Raw genomic sequence first — 17,621 nt, forward strand, 5'->3', positions numbered from 1 at the left:
CTGGCTGGGCTGGGCCGGTGGAGAGTAGTGTCAGGGCTCAGGGCCGCCGCTTGGTGCGCCTTCTCCCAGTTCTTGCCTATTAAGGTAAGAGTCCTCTAGGAACGCAGCGTCGGGAAGGAGGGTCCCCAGCAGCGGCCTCCGGGGCCTGGGAGCTTGGAGGACTCTGATTAACCGCAGCCCTGGACCCTCTGCCTGGCGCCTGGCCACTGGGTCTACCGGCGTCAGGTTCTACTTAGCTTTACCACCTGAAGCCACCTTCCCATGTTTCCATAGCCACCGAAAATAACTTCAGCCATTACCGCGGGCCTCAAAGGAGTCTGGGCACCCGGCGCTGACTAAATGGACCCCGTGTCCCCGGTGGGCGCTGCTCGCGCACAGATGCTCGGATAGCTAGCTACCGGAACCCGCGCCCTCCTGCGCGGAGGAAGGTGGTACCACCTCCGAGGGGCTGGAGCGGGGGCGCGGGACCCGGATCTCCACCCTAGGGCTCCCCATCCCAGGCCAGCTGGCCGCTCGCGTCCGGGGTCCCCGCCCGCAAGCCACGCCCACAGGTCACGCCCCTCCCAACCCGCCCCGCCCCTCCCGCCGGCGCCCGCCGCTCCCGGGGCTCGGCGCGGGCCTGGGGAATCGGGAGCCCGCTGCCGGGGTCGCAGTATGGGGCGCTTTCGCGGGGGTCTGCGGTGCATCAAGTATCTGCTGCTCGGCTTCAACCTGCTGTTCTGGGTGAGACCCGAACCGGCGGGCCAGCAAGGGGGCCGGGGTCCCCAGGGAGGTGACCGCAATAGAGTTGGGCCCTGGGGGAAGGCAGGGTGTTCTAGAGGCGCTAAGCAGACAAAGAGGGAGGGGACGGATGGAGGGGGAAAGGGCAGAGAGAAGCTTGAGCCACCAGAGCCGGTGGGAAGAGAAGACACGGTGCGGTGCTTCCCCCCAGAGGAGCCATCATCCTCGGTGGCATCGCCTGGAGGGTGGTGCCGGGTGCGGGGTGACCCAGCTGGCCCCCACATTCCGAGGGCTGGGGCCCCTGGCGGCCGGCGTTCCCTGCAGCCTGCTGTGCACACACACCCCCTTCGCGCGCTGCCTTGGGGGGCGGGGGGAGCCCGGCAGCCGGGCCAGGGCGCTGGGAGGGAAAGCTCTGCCCTGCGGCTGCCTGGGGTGGCGCCCCATGCCAGGAGTGTGCGGACACACCGCCTGGCTCTGGTGGTTTGTTGGGAAAATACGAACAGGAGCGAAAATTAAGGGAGTGGGGGAGGGTCGTCCTTTTCTTGGGCACTAGGGGAGGGTACTGCTGGGTGGGCAGTGGTGGGTCCTGTTCTATGAGGGTTTGGAGAATGGAGGGGTTTTGGAAGGGCAGCAGCACCCCCCAGGCTCCCCGCCTACAACCAGTACTCCTGAAATGATCTCATTCAACTTTGCAGGGTGGCGTAGACCTGGCAACATTCCCCAGTTAGAGATGCACCGAGGCAGCCAGAGAAAGGGCCCTGACCCCAGTCTTCCGTGTTAGCATGGTTAGGGAGTGGGCCATCCTTGGAATGCTCTCTCCCAGGCCCTGGAGAACCGCCAGAGAGGTCTTTTCTGCAGTCTTTATCGGCCTTTCCTTGAGAGAATTCTAGGCAGTGTAGCTTCTCAGATAGACCCTAAGGGGAGACATGAGTCTTGCTTTGGGGGAAGTGGGAAATAGCAGCAGCAGCAGAGCTGGAGGCCATGGTTGTCCCATATGCTCTGAGGAGGTTGTCTGGGCTATAAGTAATTAATTATTGAACGGTGGTCTCCACTTGCGTCTTCCAACCCATTAGCCTGGGTGACCCCAGCAGCTCTAAGCTCTTCAGAAACCATGTGGTCAGGACCAACATTGGTCAGCAATGGACAGTTTGGAGGAGGTACCTGAGGGCATCCCCTGAATTTGAAAAATACACGTAGATTGTGTACACCAGAGCATTTGCATCTCTCACACTCCAGGAAGAAGTACTTCTGAGTGGCCTTGCGTTGCATTTTTTAGAAGTCTGGCTTAATTTCAAAAGCTGTTGATTATAGATGACATGCCACACTGACACCCTTCTCTCTCACTGCTTACACATTCCAAGTTTCATGGGAGCTCGGCTAGGGGAGAGAGAGGGGAGTCTCGGGGAGTTTCGGGCTAGGCTTAGCGCTCATCTTGTGCCAGCCCCCCAGACTTATCAAACATTTGCAGTGGGTCAGGGACAGTGCTAGGCACCTTACATCTACCTTTGCACCCCTTCCTTTCTCCAGTGCTTGTGTGCAAGCGGGTCATCCCCATTTTAAGACATAAAGACACAGAGACTCAAATAGGTCACACAGCTATTGAGTGGCAGAGACAGAATTCAAAAGCTGCCTACCCCATCTTAACCCCGTGGCAGATCCCCTTAACCAGCAGTCCCCAGAATGTGGTTCCTGGATCAACAGCATCAGTGCCCCCTGGGTTTTGGTTTTTTGTTTTTGTTTTTGTTTTTTTCCAGAAATGGATACTCCCATCTCAAGCCAGATTTACTGAATCAGACATGGGGGAGGGGGGCCTTGGGGGAGGAACCCAGAAAGCTAATCTAGAAAACCATCCAGGTAATCCTACCCCACAGGCAAGTTTCAGAACCACTATTAAACAATTACTAGATAGATGATGTCTATTGGCTTAAAGCACTGTTCTCAAAACTACCACTCCAGCTGAGCAAATGAGAACAGTGAGTGCATGCTGAACAAGAACAAAGTAAGGCAGAGTGTGACCAAGCGACAGGCTTCACACCACTGGTCATGAACACAGCAAGGAAGAGAAGCCGCCGTCCAGAGAGGTTTGAGTGCCTGTTGGAGCTTAGAGATGGCTTTTCTTATATGTGATCTAAACACAGAGTTCAGAGAAGGAACCCCAGTATCAGTGAGAAGCCTAAAAGCCTTCTTCTGGGAGACACTGGAGCTCAACCTCTGAAGAGCTGGGAGGATGGGGGTGGGCAAAGGCAAGCCACCAGCTGAGGGGCAGAGCAAAGGACTGTGAGACCCCCCGAGTGGCAAAGCCATGAGGCCCGAAAGCAGAGATCCAAAGCGCGGTGTGCTTAGACAGAGGAGGTGTGCCTGAGCAAGCTTCTCATCTGTACAATCGGAGGGATAGAGTTGTGGCGGAAATCAAGGGAAATGTGTGAAGTACCTGATCCCACCATCCTATGGCAGTCATACACAGTAGGGGCTCAACGTTATTTCTTATTTTTATTACTAACTGCCCGGCACACAAGAAGCATTCAGTAAATAGTAACTGTCTTCCTCCTGATGCCCTGACTGTTGACAAATCGTGTCTATGTGTGCCGAGTGGCTTGCACAGGACTCCTTTGATGGAAACCTATCCATTGTCCTCTTAACTCATACTTGCATATTTTGCCCACTAAAGCTTACTACTCCCCGAGAACAGGAAAAACTGTCCCTGTGGTTTTCACAGCCATGCCCCTCCGTTCCTAGAACAGTGTCCAGCACATCGGAGGCACTAACTCTCCATAGAGTGAATTAACGAATCTTCGGGTTAGGCACCTGGATGTGAGTAGCCTTCCTGATTTTTAAACATCAACGGGCAACTTTATTGAAGAGCTGGCCTACCCCTGCCTGTTCATTGTGTCGATGATGAACTTTCATAGAGTCCAGGAGACAGCTAGCAGGACCCAGAGAGAGGGCAGGATGAGCAGCAGATGCAGGCGGCCTTCTTGGAAAAGTGAAAGGACAAACTGAAACTGATAGCTGGTGACTTGGGGAAGCCACTTGTATGGGATAAATTATTCACATACCTGACTTCCTGACACTAAGGGAACCTGATTCCACAGAAGCTCTGCTCTGGCTTCTAAAGTTTCTTTCCTGACTGGGAAGCTTTCTCTGGAAGGAAAACTTTAGCTGTGACTTGAGCATATCCACACACCCATAGATGTCTTTCCTTTTGAGGTGTAGGGTCGCCCCTCCCCCCCCATGAAAATACTTCCTCTCCTGCCAGAAGCTGGCCTCTTTTGTGGTCTAGGATTCACAGATCCATTTGGAGCCTTGTCCAGGCAGCTGGCTTAATGTTCCCCTCAGCTGTGTTTCTAGATTGCTAAACATTCAGCCAGACCTTTCAGAACCAGCACAATGCTCCCTTGCCCAGGGAACTCAGCTGTACTCACACCAAATGATGAGTGCTTTAAAACCCCGGTCCCTGGCTGACTAAACTAACTTCCGATCTGATAGTTGAGTCTGCCCTGCCTTTATCAGGTCTAACTTTTGGGACTACAGTCACAGTGCTTGGTATAGTCGTCCTGGCTGTGCTGAAATCACCTTTGTTTTTCCCCCCCCCCCCCACCCCCGTTGCATAGCAATATAAATAAAACACTACAACCCACCCAGCCTCATTCAAACATGTTGGTTTGAAGAACAGCCTGGGCACTGTTGATTCCTGCTCAGCGTTTTCCTATCATTGTGCCGCTCTGGGCTGTTCAGGGTCGTGTCCAACAGGAAGAAAGCTGTTCCTGGTTGAAAGTCACATGCCATAAATGGCAAGTGGGAAGGTGGAGTCCTTTCTTCCTCATCATGATTGATGCAACTTTGGATTTTCACTTGGTGATGTCTGTAGTCAGAAGTTTCTTGGTCCCACCTGGTCCCACCCAGGCAGCAGCCGTTTTTATAATAATCACTCAGAGGCTTAACATTAACTACAAACTGTTTGGTCTGTGGCTCGGGGTCCTTGCTAGCTAGCTCTTTCATCTTAAATTAACCCGTTCCTATTAATCTATGTTTTGCCACATGGCTTCGTGGAGTTAGTTACCTGTGTTCCCTCCCCCTCCCTGACTCCCGGCAGCTCTCAGCATCTCCTCTGATTCTGCCTTTCTTCTCCCTGTATCTCTGCTTGGGTTCCCCGCCTGACTCTATTCTGCCTTGCCATAGGCCATAGCAGCTTCTTTATTAACCAATGGTAGCAACACATATTCACAGCGTACAGAAGGACTATCCCACAGCAGATGTCTACCAGCTGCTTCTGAAAAGACTGCCCCTTTGGCTGGGGTTGGGATGAAAGCTGTTTGACTCCAACAAAGCATATAGCGCCTGCTCTCTCCCACACATTCCAAACAGCAACTGCAGAGCCGCCACTTGTTAGAAAGGATGGTGGGGGATGGGGGAAACTTTTGGAGGCCCCCAGACAGCCTGCTGTCTGTCCATAACCTGCACTGCTGATTTCTGTTAAAGTAGGAAGACAGAAGCAGTGGCCAAGCTCCCCTACTGTGCACCAGAGGGACTTAGGGATTTCGGGGGGACCAAAGAGTGCACCACATGGTCAGTCTGGAGAGGCCAGAGCTAGAGTTATAGTGTTGTGGTAGACCTTAGGTGGGTGTACACAGTTTGGCGATTCAAATCCAGAAAGCTAAAGCCTGAAAGGTGGATTCTGGTAGCACACTGCCAGGGTTTATTCCTGGTTCTCTAGGTCTCACTACCTTGGGGACTGGGCTCAGTTGTTAAGCCTCTTTTGCCTCACTTGTAAATGAACATAGTAAAGTAGTATGCAAGTCACCTTGTGATCTTTGTGCAGGAAAGACAAGTTAGTACTCCCAGCACTCAGGAGGCAGATGTAGGTGGATCTCTATGAGTTTGAGGCCAGCCTGGTCTACATAGTGAGTTACAGAGCAGTCAGAGCTATGTAGTGAGATCCTGTCTCAGAAACAAACGAACAAAGAAAAGCAAATTAATATATGTAAAAGTTCTGCATGCACATAGTACATGCTCAATAACCTGAGATCTGTTAGTGATGGTGGGACTCAAATAATAGAGGTACAGGAGGGAAGACAGGGCCCACAATTCAGGAGCTCCTCGAGGAAAGAGAGACCATGCAGTGCCCTATATCCCCCCAGTCCAAGTGGCTGGAGTCTTACAGCTTATGAAGACATGGAGTCCCCAGCCTATGATCCATTCACCCAGCAAACATGTGAAGATGCCTGCCTGACACCCGGCACTGTGTTCAAAGATTAAAACCCAACCCTATGCCTTTCCCTAGCCTCCATGTTGTCTGATAATAGTTCATCCCCAGTCTGGTCTTTGCACCTCAGAGGCAGGGACTGTTAGGAACCAACACCCTCTCTAGTCCCTTGGCACCTGAGAGAGTCAACAGGGTCTAAATAAAAGTTCCTGTACACTTCCCCTGAAGCAGAACCACTAGGTGTCTGCCATGCTTCTGTGCTCCCAGGTAGAGGCCGGGGGAAGGAGATGGGTCAGGCTTTGATGGTCAGTGCAGCTCCTAGTATAATGCATCAGTCCAGGAGACCTTATTCAGCTATACGCTCTGACTCAGTAGTTCTGCATCGATAACAAGCCCCCAGGGGACAATGGCGTTGGTGCCCTAAAGACACTGGAGGGCCTTTGTTTACGATGTGGTCTCAAGAGCTCAGAGACTCTTGTTTCTAGGTGGCAGGGTAACCCTTCCATAGGGCTTGCTTTTCGTGGTTCTTGCTTCCAGTTACCCCTTTATCATTATTATGTGAAGGGTTCTTCTACAGCAGTACTCAGCAGCCCTAGATTGCCATCATGCATTGTGTCTCACAGTGCTATTCTAGATCACCCTGTCTGAAGTATCTCCACCCTCCAGCCTTAACATTGACAGAGCCTGCACTACAGACTTTTTCTCCTTGTTAAAGCAAATGACTCTGCCCTGCCTGAAGCAAGCTGTGTTAGGGTCTGTAGGAGACTGAGGAGAGTGGACTTGAGATGGGAACATCCAGCAAGCTGAAGCATATCTTACAGGTAAACGGAGTCACCTTGGCCTGCCTTTCTCGCCATCCTCAACTTTCATTGAGAGAAAAATCAACAATGCTAATTGCCATGCATAGGAGATTTTAGTTTACAAAATGCTTCCACACACATGATCTCATCTGATAATGGATTATTAGTAACCTCTGTCTTCGCAGTCTTTATATTTTTAATTTTCACAGTAATTTAATGAGCCCTGTTTTAAAGTATGGAAGCTGAAAGGCACAGTAAATAGAATGTCCAAGCTTTTCTCATTTCCCACCTTTTCACGTTGTCAGTGTATTGGCGTGTAGAATATGAAGTATAAGGAAGTAAACTAGAGGACTGAGGAGATGGCTCAATGAGGAGGAGCAGGTGCTGCATAATATGCATGCAGACCCAAGCTGCAATCCGCAGGACCTATGTAAGAAGCTGAGCATGGCAGCTTGCCCCTGTCACCCAGCACTGTTCGAGGTGGAGACAGGAAGACCCCTGGGGCTTGCTAGCTGCTGTCCTGGCTCCAGATTCAATGAGAGGCCTTGCCTCAGGTGGGGGTGGGGTAAGACAGAAATAAATAGGCACAGGCATATACACACATGGGCATACACACACAACAAGAAATGGAAGACTACAAGAATCAGGCACGGTGGCTCACACCTGTAACCCCAGCTACAGAAGGCTGAGGGCAAGAGGATTGTCTAGTTCAAGGCCTGTTTGAGCTACATAACTATCTCAATAAAATTCTCTTGGCTTGGAAAAATATAGTCTAAGATTAGAATGATCACAGCCAGCATCAGGTTCTGTCTTGAAGCATTCTAAGATATAAGGACAAGGCGAGGTACAAAATACCCCCTCGTGGGGCACAAACAGGAGAGGGGTGAGGAGCATGACTGATCAGCTGAAGGCATGTGAAAACAAGGTGGAAATTGAGAAAAGCTACACAGAGAGGCAAGGTTTGTTTTTTTTGTTTTTTGTTTTTTTAAGAGACCATTTTAAAAAAATTAATTTCCGCACAGAGGCTTGAAGGACAATAGCCCTGCCCAAGTATAAGGCTGGCAGTGCTCCTGCTTTTATGAGCACAGCCTCATGTTAACCCCTGCAGCCCTCACCACAGCCCTGGGAAGGAGTTGCTCTTATCCCCAAGTTATACCTGAGGAAACAGAGATAGAGACTTGTCCAGGACCTAGAACTGGCCGGCGGCAGATCTGAGTCTCCAGCTGAGGTTCCAGCATCCTTGTCCTTAGCCTTCCTGAGTCCCCAGACTAACAGGGAGACAAGGTGGGAGCTAAGATGAGTGTGTTGACTTCCACACCTGCTCATCCAATGCGGTGGCCATGCTACTGAGCACATGGGGCTGTTCAGCCTTAAATTAAATAAAATGTAATATTCTTGTCCTCACTCCCACTTACCGCATTTCAAGTACTCAGTAGCCATTGGTGCTGAGTGGTTACCATATAGGACAGCACAGATGGAAATGTTTATATCACTGGGGAAATTTCTTGTGTGTGTGTGAGAGTGTGTGTGTGTGTGTGTGTGTGTGTGTGTGTGTGTGTGCATCTCCACATGTGTGCTCGGTTGTACCTTTGTATAAATGTACGTGAGTGTGTGTGTGTGTGTGTGTGTGTGTGTGTGTGTGTGTGTGTGGACAACCTCAGGTATTATTCCTCAGGTACCATCCTTACCTCTCCTTACCGACCCCTGCAGACAGGTAGGCTGAGGTTAGAAAAGTTTAATCTCTTGTCTGGGCTCTGGTCAGAGTCTGACCACAGAATCCCTATTTCTACCTCCTCTGCATACGCTACTGTTTGTGCAGATGGATGTGTCTCTCATCTATGGGCGACATTATTTAGTCTGAACACTCAAAAGAGGACATTTCTAGAAAAACAGGTATTCCTAAAGTGTGCCAAGGTCTGCCCTTGACAGTAGAAGTGAATGTAAAGAGTCAGCTTATAAATGTTAGTGTGTGTGTGTGTGTGTGTGTGTGTGTGTGTGTGTGTGTGTGGTATTGAACAGGGAGGGTAAAGCCCCAAGGGATAGGGAAGGGCCGGGGAGGGGAGGGTTGTATCACCAGCTGCAGAATACATCTTTCATCCTGAAATGGACTGGTACAGCTCCTTAGTGACCTCAATGCAGGTTCTAAGAAAATTAATATTAGGAAAAATATCTAGAGAACACCAGCCTAGGTTTTGTGCTGTCTACAATATTCCATCCAAGGTAACTTCTTGGCAACAAAGTGTCTCAGCTTGTTCCAATCTGAATTCTACACATAGCATTTACTGCCTGCCACCATTTCTCACTGTAATCAGTAAAAACTGGGTAAAGAGCTCTCGTCCGTATCTAAGCATCCTGGTTCCTGATCAATGGCTCCAAGAGCACATGCTGCTCTTGCAGAAGACCCGCACTGGGGAAGTCTTGACTGCTTGTGACTCCAGTCTGGCACTCTCTTCTGGTCTCCATGGGCACTTGCCCTTATGTGCACAAGGGTGTATATGTGTACCTGAGCACACCCACAAACAGACACACACAATTAAAAATATTAACATAAATCTAGAAGAAAAATGAACCCTAATTATCCTTCCAAAGTCATCCTCTCAGCCTCCTTGAAGAATGATAGGCGAGCACATAAATGTCATTTAACGTTTCCTCTCTGCTTATGTAAAGTTCAGTGCAGTCAAGATATGACATCAGTCACTGTGTTTGCCAAGATCAGTGTGTGCACATGCAGAAGGCAAGACCAGAGGAGGAGACCCAGTAGGTTCAGGGGAGTGGGGGGGACTCCAGAGACCTTAGCCAAGACAGCTGGATGAGAAAAGGCAGGCAGTGAGGGGTGAGTTGAACTCAAGGCTGTGGCTTAATAGATTTGGGCTTTAGTTCAGGGTCTATGTGATCTTCACTGATAAAGCCATCTGCTCCCTGACACTGGTCAGTGGCCCGGAACTTTGTTATGCTGTATAGTGAAAACTACAAAGCCATCCTCTTCCTCCACATTCTTGCTCTTCCCGAATCTACTCTTCCCCCATACTTCTTTCAACCCAAGGCATCGTTTGCATTCACTGAATAAACACAGCACACCCTACACTGTGCACAGACACTGATAGGTTGTCAGCACCCTCTTTCCTGGTCAGCCTTTCCCCAGATTCTTTTCTTTCCCTGAAACTTCTGTTCTCCACAGCACTTGTAAACCGCCTCCCAGCACTGTCAGGTGACCCACTCAAGTTCACTTCCTAACAACTTCAGCAAACACAAAAGGGCGTGTTTGTCACAAATACGCAGTCAAGTGTTCTTTCCAGGGAACAGAACACTTCTGATCCTATCAAAGTCTGAATGCAGTGGAGAGAGTCAACACTGAGTCATCATGAAACCATCATTGCTCACGGGGCGGCTCAGTGGGTAAAGGGGCTTGCTGCTAAGCCTGATGACCAACAGATTGTCCTCTCCTCTCCTCCATATGCAGACCAACAGATTGTCCTCTCTCCAGACCAACAGATTGTCCTCTCTCCTCCATATGCAGACCAACAGATTGTCCTCTCTCCTCCATATGCAGACCAACAAATTGTCCTCTCTCCTCCATATGCAGACCAACAGATTGTCCTCTCTCCTCCATATGCAGTTCCACACGCAGTGCACACGTGCACCCTCACATACACACACATGCACATGTAATAGGTAAATAAATAATTTGAAAACATGCTCTTACCCGAAGAAATCACGAGCTTGCCCGTATGAAGGAATAAGAGGGCAAATCGCAAACACTGGAGTCTCAGGAACCACCAGGCATTTTCAAACAGCCTTGTCACCATCTGCTGTCACGGCAGTCCTTTCTCCTGGTCCATACCTGGTCCTGATGTCAAGAACAGGGCAACTGGGTCCTTTGGAGGCCGTTTGGTGTGAATGTCGCATGCTATTCAGCCCTTGTATTTTTTTTTTTTTTTCTGGTAAAAACTCTTGCTTTTGAGACAGTGCCGAATCCTAGCCTTGCTTTCACTGCCTAATACAATGAAAGTCTTGGGAGCCCGTTTCCCACTTTGAGCAAATTAGTGTCATCTTCCAAAGCAAATGTGCTTCTGACATCTGCCTGCTGCAGGGATGAGGCAGCACACTCCCTTCATGGAGGCTTAATGGGGCTTCCATCAGATCGGTACCGTGAGTGCTCATTAGGACTCCATCTAGGACGTGAATTGCCGCCACCAGCAGGTATTAGCTTGAAAGCATTTAATGGGGACTCTAAGATAGAAGCCTCATTTTCGACTTCATATGGCTTCATCCCAAAAAAAGAGAGTAGCAAAAGAGCTGGGTGTGTGTGCACATCGCGTTCACCATGGGGAGGCCAGAACATGGGGCTGGTTTTGTTCTTCTCTCATTGAAGGGCAGCGTGTGTGTCTGCGTTACTGTAACCACATCAAGTGGACACACCTTGCCCAGGAAGAGGTGCGTGCAGGTTTATTCTTTGTGACTGTGCATGGCTCTCAGCACACATCCCTGAAGACTTAGGAAACCTGACAGCCAGTGCTGTGGGGGTGTTTTCTTTTTCTGTGGGCAGGTGTTTGGCTGAGTGCCTTCAACACTGTGTCTGAACTGGAGCTGCTGTGTTTCCCAGGTGCAGGTAGATGTGAAAATACTTTACTTTAGGAAGTACTTTAGAAAGTACTCCCTTAGCTGTGAGAGTGGTTGTTTCCGGGGATTCCTGTCAGGTTAGCAGGGCCTTGGGTTCAATCCTAACCCCAGAAAAAAAAGGGGGGAGGACAGAGGGAAGGACAGGGAAGGGAGAGAGACTGGAAGAGGAAGAAATATGGGTTAGAGCGGAACATGGTGGCACCTATCAGTAACCCCAGCACAAAGGCTGGGGCAGAAGGCTCACAAGTTTGAGGCCAGTCTGAGCTACATAGTTAGACCCTATCTCAAAACAAACCAAAACATAAACAACAACAACCAAAAAAGCCTAGAATGGGTAGCTTAAATGACAGAAATTGAGTTGGGTTTGTGTACACACGTTATGGGGTTGGGATCCAGTACTTCTGACTGTTAGAGGATCTGTGTTCTCAACTCATCCTTATGGTGGGCAGAAAGAAAACAGGCTTTCTGATATCACTTCCTATAAAATACCGTCCCACTATGAGGACCCACCCTCATAGTCTCACCTAGCTCTGGTTAACACACACACACACACACACACACACACACACACACACACACACACGCACGCACCAAAGGTCCTATCCCTAAGACCCTTCACACTGAGGATAGCCTTCATCCTGTGGGTTTGAGGAGGAGAACACGATCCATCCCACACCTGCCCCAGTGGTGCCTCTGCCTCCCGTCCCCCACCTTAGCTCACTCTGCAAGCCTGAGAGGAAAACGCTTAGCATCCAGCAGCTGCGAGCTGTCCCTGCTCTCCCAGAGCTCAGGCCTTTAAAACCCAGAACTATTTAAATAGCAGTAGTTGTGTGAGCTATGAAACAACCCACTTATCTAGGCCAGGCCAGGCTTCCCCAAGGCAGTGACCTGAGAGTTGAGAGTGGGGGGGGGGTCACCCTGCTGTGGGCGGTGAGAAGAGCATTCTGCCCCACAGAGCAGCCAAAGCAGCTGCCCCCACGTGAGAAAAGACTGACCCGGGTGTCTGAGGACCCTGCATTGTTGCCCACTGGAGTAGAAGCACACGTGCTTAGATGGAACTCCCCCTGGGGGCGCTTTTGGCTCAGAAAGGATCCTCTCTGCTGGATTTCATCAGCAGAGAGCTTAGTGGCAGCACACATTTGCTCCTTGTCATCCAAGTGGCTTGTGTTCAGGCGAGGAAAGCTGGGCATACTGGAAGACCTGCATAGGGAGAGATGACTTCATTCTGCAGCTCAGAACTACCTCCCTCCCTGCAGCGGGATGCACCTCCCTTGTTCGCAATTCATAACTGGGGGCATAAAAAGGAAAGAAAGTGTCCTCAAGATGGGGCATTTCATCAGCAATCCCTGACAGGGGGGACAAGTGCAGAAAAATGTAACTGAAATGCACGAGTGGTCCTGCGTGAGCGGGTCTGTGTGAGCCGGTGTGTGTGAGCGGGTGTGTGTGAGCGGGTGTGTGTGAGCGGATCTGTGTGAGCAGATCTGTGTGAGCGGGTGTGTGTGAGCGGATCTGTGTGAGCGGATCTGTGTGAGCGGGTGTGTGTGAGCAGATCTGTGTGAGCGGGTGTGTGTGAGCCGGTGTGTGTGAGCGGGTGTGTGTGAGCCGGTGTGTGTGAGCGGGTGTGTGTGATCCGATCTGTGTGAGCGGGTGTGTGTGAGCCAATCTGTGTGAGCGGGTGTGTGTGAGCCGGTGTGTGTGAGCCGGTGTGTGTGAGCGGGTGTGTGTGAGCCGATCTGTGTGAGCGGGTGTGTGTGAGCCGATCTGTGTGAGCGGGTGTGTGTGAGCGGGTGTGTGTGAGCGGGTGTGTGTGAGCGGGTGTGTGTGAGCCGGTGTGTGTGAGCGGGTGTGTGTGAGCCGATCTGTGTGAGCGGGTGTGTGTGAGCGGGTGTGAGCGAACGGATCTGTGTGAGCGGGTGTGTGTGAGCAGATCTGTGTGAGCCGGTGTGTGTGAGCCGATCTGTGTGAGCGGGTGTGTGTGAGCAGATCTGTGTGAGCCGGTGTGTGTGAGCGGATCTGTGTGAGCCGGTGTGTGTGAGCCGATCTGTGTGAGCAGGTGTGTGTGAGCGGGTGTGAGCGAACGGATCTGTGTGAGCGGGTGTGTGTGAGCGGATCTGTGTGAGCGGATGTGTGTGAGCGGATCTGTGTGAGCGGGTGTGTGTGAGCGGATCTGTGTGAGCCGGTGTGTGTGAGCGGATCTGTGTGAGCGGGTGTGTGTGAGCGGATCTGTGTGAGCGGGTGTGTGTGAGCCGATCTGTGTGAGCCGCCCCACCTCAAGCCGAAGAACTTGTTTTTTTGCAGACAGTTGATATTTGGTATAAACTTTTTGTCTATCTGCTTTGCTTCAAAGTACTTTAAATCTGGTCTTCCATCCTTTTTGCCACTGAATTTTAGAGCGTAAACTGTCTTCTCTAAAGACACCTTGGCAGTTTTCTGTGTCCTGTAGACTCTAGATCAGGGGTAGCTGTTGGAAGAACTTGCCCATGACGATGTCCATGGGTGTCCTTTTACTGACAGTTTTCCTGGCCCTGGCCCTTTCTTGCACTGCACTCCGGCCCCCATTTCCCCTTTCACTATGTGCATGTTTATGCAGTAGGTTCACGTGTGTTCCCCAAACCTACCCTGTCTTACAACATTGTCTTTCTTCCTTCTTTTTGGTTTTCTTGTTCCTATTTAAGATAAAGTCTCATTACGTAGCTCTGACTGGTCCAGAACTCACTATGTAGACTAGACTGGCCTCTAACTCACAAAGGTCCTCCTTGCCTCTGCCTCACATGTGCTGAAATTAAAGGTGTATGCCACCCCTTCTGGCTCTTTTCACTTTTTTGTAGCTGATTTGGGGACAGAGTTTTGCTATGTAGCCCAGGCTGGCCTAGTATTTGCAATGTATCCCGGCTGGCTAGCATTAGTTGCATACCCCCGGCTAGTGACGTAACTCACAGTAATCCTCCTGCTTTAGGCTCCTGAATCCTGGAGTTACAGGTACACACTATCCCACCCAGCTTTCTCATTGCATTTTTTTGGAATGCCATGTGTACAACTGACCCACAAGAAAAGAATGCTTACCATGCTCTCTTGTGAGCACCCAGTGGCTTCTCTGTGGAACCCAGAAAACTCCAGAAAGGTTAATTCGTCCTCTCCTCTGAATTCTTGCCTCCTAGAACAAAATGGATGTTCCCCTAAGTGTTTTGTTTGTTGGCTTTTGGTTTTTAGTGTTTTCATTATTTTTTTTTTAGTAATTACAACCAAGGTTCAGCTCTCTCAGTTGTATGAAAAGTCCATTCCTGGGCCAGTGAGGTGGCTCCACGGGTGAGGGTGTTTACCACCAAGTCTGATGATTTGAGTTCAATCCCTAGGATTCACAAGTTGTCCTTTGATCTCCATACACTTGCTGTGACATGTGCATGCCCCCCCCCCCCATGGGTGAATAATATAAAAAGAAAACAAAAGCCACAGTGTTTCTTCTTTGTAATTCTGCTAGGTACACTGGTAATAATCCCTTCCCCAAAAGCAGAGAGGCCCTCAGCAGGGTTCCTTCACTGCTACAGTGATTCTCACTGGCCCTCAGGGTCTCCAGACTACTGTTTGTGGTCCCCTCTGTGATCCTCAGTCACCAGAGCATTGGTCTGTGGCTGCTCACTGTGTCTGGCAGCCAAGCAACCTTCAGGCTCCTGCTCACTCCCACCAGAAGATGAGTTAAGCTTCTCTCTCGCCTCCCTCGGGGGCCTGCAGTGGGCTTCCCAGGATGATGGGCGGCTAAGCAGCAGCCATGCCATGGCTGCCGCCCCCCACTCCTGTGATGATGTTGCAATACGCTCCCGTGCGCTGGTCTCCTGATCAGCATGGCATGGTGGTAAAGGATGACTCTTTTCCCTATGCTGGTCCTTCTGCCTCAAACAATCTCATCCCACGAATTCTCTGCTACTCCAGGAAGTCCAACTCATCCTTCAAGGTATAAATCAGAACGGGAATGACTGCTGCCCGCCCGTGTTGTGCTCTGCGCCGTCCCTCGGTGATGTGTGCTCTCACTTTTTGGCACACTTCCTGCATCTTATTGTGTTTCTTACTGTATGTGATTGTCTTCCATGACTCTGATACGGAGCTCAGTGCCTGGCCTGGATTGGACTGTGGTTGATTGTTACTAAATGTACAAGGAAGAAAAGAAAGAAGTGAATTCTCCAGGTGGGGGCAAGAAAGATATGGAGGAAGGGACCCTCTCTCATTTCCTGCTTGCTTCAGCCTTAGCTGAACGTAGCTACAGTATGGCCAAGTGCAAAACGGGCTGAAATTAAAAGCTGTGTGGCATAGGAGGGGTGGGCCCTGCTGAGTTAAAACTTAGGACTGAAGAGTCCTGGAAGTGTCCCTTGAGGTTGGGGACAGCATCTTCTAGCTATAGGGATGCACATAGTAACAGGAACGATGTGGCTGACAGGAAGTTTCCTTTGCTCTTGACTGGGATGGAGTTAGTGTGATTTTTTTTTCCCCTTGAACAATTTCTAGTGTGCATTCCACCAACCTCAAGTGCAGCAAGCATGGCATCTCATGAGCTTGACAGGCTGGGGTATTCAGAAGGGCCGAAGAGGCACACGGTCGCTGCTGTGCCTCCTTCCAAAGCAGAGACTGCTCTGCTTCCCATCGCAGAAGCCCCGGCCAGCTCCTCACCCACACATCCCTAGCACAGCCCACAGCATTCAGGGAGGATTCCCTGCCACACAGCGATGACATTCAGCTAAGCCACGGTTTCCTTGACCCAAGGAGGGAAGCCGTGTGTGTGGTTTTGGGGTTGGGGGTGTGGATGAGCAAGTGCAGATTTTTTCCCCATTGCCCAGTGGCTCTAAATTGCAACCTCTCTTTTCATTTTCCATTATGCCTCAGACACATCTGTGCCAGAACTAGACGAATGGATTCTGTCTGGGAGGATGATCCAGACAGCTATAAATTAGAGTTTGTGTTCAGAGATTCCAAAAATGTGGCCTCGTGGTAAGGTGTCCCTGAGACTAGTCACCTCCTCCATAGTCTGTGTGGTGGCTGCTGGTTTGGGCCCAGGGCCTCTGTCAATAGATTTTGCTTTGTGTTTGGAAACTGTCTTTCCATGAAGGCACCAGAGAAACATGAAAGCTGGGAAGCCTGTGAGGATCACTGGGCAGACTCATCCCAGGCAGCCCCAGACATTTCTAGGGACAGGTCTAACCAGGGACAGTGCTCCTCCCTACACATAACAGCCGGGACCCCAAGGCTGGCATCTCCCTGAGGTAAGCACAGACCAAGAAGGCTCTCCATTTCCCATATTGAACATAAAAGCTAGTACGCAATGCTTCTCAAAAGTTGTGTTTTTAAGCATAGGAGGCTAATGCATAATTAATGCAGAACCCTAGACAGAAGGGAAACGTCACTGTAATTCCACCCTTCAAAGATAAATAATGTTATGCCTTAGCAAGATTTCATCTCATGTTTCCATGTCAGCCTCCTCTTTTAAAAACTCTTTCAAAAGACAGTTCAGCCCAGCTGTTTTAGCTGCCCTCAAATTATCCAGTTAGTGCCCTCTCTAAGGGCTGGGAAGCCTTAGTTATTCCACATGGGAGTAGCCAGCTGGTAGAACCCGGCCACCCACTCCCCCTCACTACAGGCAGGCCTGCATAGTTCTGAAGAAGTCAGCCACACAGGGACTTGGCCTTGGGGAGCAGGAGATGAAGAAGAAGGAAGCCCTCATAAATATAGCCAGATAACCTTCCCCGGCAAGCACCGGATCCCTCTCAAGCAGCCCTGCAGGAGAAAGGAGCCTAGAAAGGCCTCTGGCCTAACCCTGGCTGGATTTTCCCTTCCTGCACCTCTCCTCCGCATTCGTTTCTGGGCTTCTGCTGCCAGCATCTTTGGGTGATCTCCTCTTTTCAGATAAGAGCAGATCCTCACTGTCTGGAGAAAGGCTAGGGCTGCCCAACGGTAACTGAAGAGTCGGAGAGGCACATTGCTATTTTTATATCTCTACTGATTTCCCATAGTGCTTCACACAAGTACCCTGTAAATAACTGTTAATTAATTGATACAGCAATATCCAAGAGTGGTGTTTGTAGAGAAAGCACTTGGCTGCAGCCTGCTGGCCTGCCGTTGGGACAGTCCTGTGATTGACTTACAGGACTGCCAGCTTAGACATGGAGCCTGCAGCAGCCTTCAGCCTCAGGAGAGGAAGCCCAGTGATGACTCTACCAGCCGCCAGCCTGCCCAGCTGCTGCCTGTGCCAGCCACTCAGCCTCTCCATGAGCCACATAGCATACAGACCATGC

At 50.5% G+C, this 17,621-nt stretch overlaps 1 protein-coding gene across 1 annotated transcript in view; it reads left to right on the top strand.

The window, feature by feature from the left end:
* The first annotated feature begins 427 nt into the window (after positions 1-427).
* Tspan2 (tetraspanin 2) overlaps positions 428-17,621 on the top strand; it is a 42,111-nt gene continuing 24,917 nt past the window's right edge. The window contains exon 1 of the mRNA XM_036191282.1: positions 428-723. Within this exon, the coding sequence (XP_036047175.1) occupies positions 655-723 (69 nt within the window). The 5' untranslated portion in view covers positions 428-654. The remainder of the gene's footprint in view (positions 724-17,621) is intronic.

This window comes from Onychomys torridus, chromosome 6, assembly GCF_903995425.1.
Source record: "Onychomys torridus chromosome 6, mOncTor1.1, whole genome shotgun sequence".
NCBI lineage: Eukaryota > Metazoa > Chordata > Mammalia > Rodentia > Cricetidae > Onychomys > Onychomys torridus.